This window comes from Hemibagrus wyckioides, linkage group LG12, assembly GCF_019097595.1.
Source record: "Hemibagrus wyckioides isolate EC202008001 linkage group LG12, SWU_Hwy_1.0, whole genome shotgun sequence".
Classification (NCBI taxonomy): Eukaryota; Metazoa; Chordata; class Actinopteri; order Siluriformes; family Bagridae; genus Hemibagrus; species Hemibagrus wyckioides.
The window spans coordinates 4,520,458-4,525,675 of NC_080721.1; the positions used below are offsets into that span (position 1 = coordinate 4,520,458).

Consider the following 5,218-nt stretch of genomic DNA (forward strand, 5'->3'; position numbering starts at 1 on the left):
TAAAAGACAGACAACTAGTTTTGGCATGTTTAGTGGCCTAAATAATTCATGTCAGTCTGTCAGCATGGACCGTTCATTCTGTCAACAAACAGACGCAGGGAAGCATGTAGTCATTGTTTGCACTGCCATACGGTAAATAGAATAATTTTTGCATGTCATCTTTTTTATTAGTGATGAGAAAACCGACAGCCAGACAAATGTTTAGTTCTGGTAAAACACACTACAGCCGTCAGAGGGTCTTATTCACAAGCGTGAGAATCTGTTTGTTATTGACTCTGGTATTTATTTATTTTTTTGACTGCTAGGAGAAACCTAGTCTGGCTGGTTCTGTCATAATAAAGTTTGTCTGCAACTGACACATGAGCTAGAAAGCTTTAATTACCGGCTTAAAGGGCAAATATTGATCTGCTGTTAAGAAGTATAGCTGTGTGTCATTAATGGAGCTAATCGTTTTGAAAGGATTTGCTGGAAAACTTCACACCGCATTGAAGCTTCGGAAACGTCTCATCTGTTATTAGAATCTATTAATATGAATAATTATTAATGTATATAAAAATATAATAAATCCATAATGTATGATGATCAGTTTAGAATTCTAAATATTATTCCAAGTACATTTCCTTCCATTACAGGTTATGCTGTGAGCGTTTAAGCTGGTTCTCAGTACAGCATTTTATTGGCTTTCTTTTTTGTCCTTCATTGGTATTTGTTTTCTGTTTTATTGTTTTTGGTCGTCACTCCAATTTGTCCACTGGTTGCTGGTTGTAGCCGCTTTCCACCATAACTCAGTGCAGCATCTGATCACTTTCAGTGTGTCTGATATTTTTTAGCCTTCCCAGAAAGTTTGGTATTATCATTCTGAGAGGTCTTGAGACTGCTTCTTTCTTTTCTCTGTGATGTTTCTGTGCCACTGCTTTGTGTTGAACTTGATGATACAGCATTCAGAGAAGTGATGTCCAGTGCTGCTGTGGCCATATGGACTGTACGCGTTCTAGCACAGTCCTTCTGTGGGACTATAAGCACCTACACCACTTATTTTATTATTATTATTATTATTATTATTATTATTATTATTATTATTATTATTATTATTAATAATAATAATAATAATAATAATAATAATAATAATAATAATATTGTTATTGTTATTGTTATTATTTCATTTCTATAACTTTTGTTTCATTGTTAAGCAACTTTGGGTGAAAATGTTGCCAGATAAATGTAATACATTATTATCTTTATTATTATTATTATTATTATTATTATTAATAATAATAAACATATTTATTTATTTTTTATTTTATCTGTATATGATTCAATTGAATGATATTTTAAAGCACATTGTGCGTCAATTTTATTGTAATAAAAATTCTTTAAGATGCAACAGAAACAAAAATTTCAATTCCAATAATTTATTTGAGATAAAATCCTATAAATGAGGTACAAAATATAAATAAGTGATCTCAATAAATTAAATAAATAATCTTTTCTAAGCATGTTACTATACAACATGATATAGGCCCCGCAGGCTGTGAAACTAAACATTCAAGTATCCGTGGTCAAGCTGAAAAAGGCCTTTCCCTTGATGTGGGAGAAGAAACAGTAGTTGTTGACATGGTGCTGAGTTGTTCTGCATGCCGTCCACACGCAGAAGACAAACATCAAGCTATGAGGAGTTAAAAGGCCTCTCATTAAACACATTCCACTGAAACACAGTGCTTGTTTTTTATAATGGGAAAATACAAGGACATTAGTTGGCCTGTTCTATTGCAGGAAAAAACAATTACTGCAGTCTGTTGGCAAGCTCTGAGCCATTGAAACTCGTTTGCACATGTAACTGAAAACACGCAACAGTAACTATGTTAATAATATTTCCGCGTTCACAATGAGGCCAAGAAAAGAAAGAAAGAAAAAAAAAAAGCTCCCCAACAAGCCCTGGGTGATTGATCTATTTCATAAAACAGTTAATATATGGCCCAAAGAATCCACTGGCAAACTTAGATAAGACAGCATAGCAACCTTTGGTCATTGTTATCATAGATTAGAAACAAAAGCATAAACTCAGTGTTTATGACTGCTTCCTACATAACTGCAGCAAGAGCCTGCATAGAGGTATTTAACATTTTCAAGAGAAATGAAATGATACGAAACTCTGATACAGAGAAGTACAACTGAAATAAGAGAACAGGATGTACTAAAAGGAGAGGATATAAAAAAAAAGACCTTAGTATACAGAGACATCACTGTAATATTTAACCTTTCATAACATAGCAGTATTGCACAGAGTCTTTCTTTCTTTCTTTGCAAGCATCAGTGTCTCATTCTTGAAGCTAGGATTTACAGTTTGCATTGGATAGTGCTAAACTATTAAATGTGACTCCCACATGTTTTGGCATTCCTTCCTTTGTAAAGGCCAGTGTTTCCCAGGTGTTCAAGGTGCTCCTCCTCTCCTCCTTTCCTGAAACAGCACAAGGCACACTTCTATTCAAAATGGCATTTTCCAAGATGCCACTGCTTCTCTGATCCAGGACGTTTCTGTGACCCTGAATGCTTTAAAGCGTTCTTTTCCCTTAACACTGTCAATGTCTTTCATAGATGTTTTTTTTTTTTTTCTTTTTCCCATGAGCATTCTTAGGTCTGTCAGTGTCTTCTGAGAGAATGTTCTCTCGACTGTCCTTCCTGTTATACCCCCGAGTTTTGAGCAGAAGAGATCCTCTCAAGGGCATCACCTTCTTACCCAGGAATGACATTTCCTCCTGGGAAGATTTTGATCCTTTGTTGCTTATCGCTCTGCATCTCTCTGTGATGAGATCAAGATTTGTTGGTCTTGATCAGCGTTTTTCTCGAAACCGCAGAACGCTTGGCTGCAATGAGATTAGCTTTGGCAACTTGCCTACAGATGAAAAAAATAGGACAAAAAATGGTTAACACCCATTTCAGCAACGAATATACATACGCACGTATATATGTATGTATATATACATATATATATATATATATATATATATATACATACATACATATTTGTGTGTGTTGTTTTTTCATAAATGATTCTAATTCCTTACCTGAGATATAAAAGGAGATCTTTGTTAGCTTTATCCACATTGCCCTCTTCAGGATCATACGGATTCACAACCACTAGGCTTGAGTCCATGGAGCTGCAACCAAAAGAATTATCAGCAGGTTAAATAACACACATATCGCAGACACACATGGTGAAGCATTAAAATATAATTAGCGTAGGATTACTGAGCAAAAAAACATTCTCCATCTCCTGCTCTTTACCCTACAGCAAACAATGCGAAGCATGTCATTTAAGGTATGCGCAGACGTCAGTGTCGAAGGGTGGAGGCGCAGCTTCGGCGTGATGGAACTGAGCAATTAAGAATTTTCAAGAATTCCTCATAACCCAACACGGTAAAAAAACAGTGTTTCTAAAAATAATCTAATGACTCAGGGACCTTCATGACTCATATGAAATCCAGCCGGTGTAGGTTAGTCCTAGTCAAGTAAACAGCTACACCTTATCGGTGCACATCTCCTTAACCCTTTAACTACAGTTTATCCTGCCTGCTCTCTCCTGCGTCTGCTTGAAAAAGATGAGAGCTGCCTATCTGCTTTGATCAAGAGACAAGGATTAAAGAATGCTCACCTGGTGTGGCAGAAAGTGGAGCAGGTCGGGTCATTGGGGTTGGCGCATTCACACCGGCCGGTGGAGCGTCTCCGCCGAGACAGAGGACTTCCCAGGCCATACGGGGCGATCTTACTGTAAAGATAAAGATATGAACTTTTAGATCTCGTTTTGTCCACTGATTTGCAGGCTGAAATTACATCCAGTTGGATTTCTGTGTGAATTCGTGCCATAGGAGTCACCTACCTTGGTGTGTTGACCCAGATGATGTCCAAGTGGCAAAAGTAGATGCATTCCTTATCCATCCAGTTACTGCAGGAGCAGCGCTTTGTGCGAACTCTCCTTGCTGGTAAAGGAGAGCTCTGGCTTTCTGATGCTTGGAAGAGGGGTACTCCAAATCCTAGAAAGAGCATTAAAATGTAAGATATTTACCAGGATCTGTTAACCGCACACACATGGACAGCTCAGTATATGAAAAGTAAATATCTATAAACTCTTAATCATACAGTGTAAATATGCGAGGCCCTGTAAAAGGCCATCTATTAAGATATGTTATCATTTAAGATAAAAAGGCTGTTACATAGTCTTATTGTCTCCGATGTGGGTTATGAGAAACAAAGTGCAATTCCATCTGTGGATTATTTCCCATTGCTAAATTAATACTACACCTAAAAGTAGGAAACTTCAGCATTTGCATTGAGCATTTTCCAAAAGTAGTTCTTGACAGATATGTATATTAATATATTTATACTGCACAGTGCATGCCTTGTCAGTGTAGTGCACACAAATTTGCATCCTTCACCACAAAACACCAGAAACAGAGAGGTAGGGACTCACCTTCTTCCACAAACACACAGAATGTGGCAGAGATCAGCAGAATGGTGTGCAGAGAGAGATCCATTGCAAATGCTAAACCGGGCTTTTTTAAATCCACCAAAAGCAACGTGCACAGGTTCACTGTGTGTTGAGCTCTTAGTGCTCTTGCTAGAGTCAATGACAGGTGCTCATATGCAACTCAGACTCCCGGCCTTCCTTTTATACATCAGCCAGCTGATGCCACGCCTCCATTTGTGACATCATCTTTTGAACACACGCTGTTGTTACACAATGACATTCTCAAGAGGATCATCCACTGGGCACGGAAAAGTGGATAGAAAAAAAAGAGAGAGACAAAAAGGAGAATTAAGGAGTGGAGAAGTTGAGATGATCCCTCTTTGAATATTATCATGATGTGCAAGATATCAGTGACAGGGTGTGAAATAAAGCCTTTCCTGCCCTTTTTCCCCGCAAGGATTCTCCATTATTAAACAAAAACTGTCAATGACTTCCACCCACTCTAGTTTTACTGTATCACTATTATTACTGTCAAAAACTTATCCAAAAAAAAAAAAAAAATAGCTGAGCTCTGTTTCTTTGCTTGAAATATGTGTATCATGTGATTATACTGTGCATGGAAAATATACAAAACATCCAGTGCAAAAAAGAAATCTTTCCTTCTATTCAAGACGTAGTATGTTAAATGTCATCTATTTAAACAAATATTTGATATTTTCCTCTATGATAAACAAGTACATTGCAACTTGAATT

At 37.0% G+C, this 5,218-nt stretch overlaps 1 protein-coding gene across 1 annotated transcript; it reads right to left on the reverse strand.

The window, feature by feature from the left end:
• Window positions 1-1,412: 1,412 nt before the first annotated feature.
• Window positions 1,413-4,646, reverse strand: edn2 (endothelin 2). Its single transcript, XM_058404917.1, has 5 exons — window positions 4,469-4,646; window positions 3,878-4,031; window positions 3,653-3,766; window positions 3,066-3,158; window positions 1,413-2,893 (listed from the first exon to the last, which is right to left on the reverse strand). The coding sequence occupies exons 1-5, from the start codon at window positions 4,530-4,532 to the stop codon at window positions 2,812-2,814; spliced, it is 507 nt and encodes a 168-aa protein (XP_058260900.1). The 5' UTR covers window positions 4,533-4,646; the 3' UTR covers window positions 1,413-2,811.
• Between the last annotated feature and the right edge of the window lie 572 nt (window positions 4,647-5,218).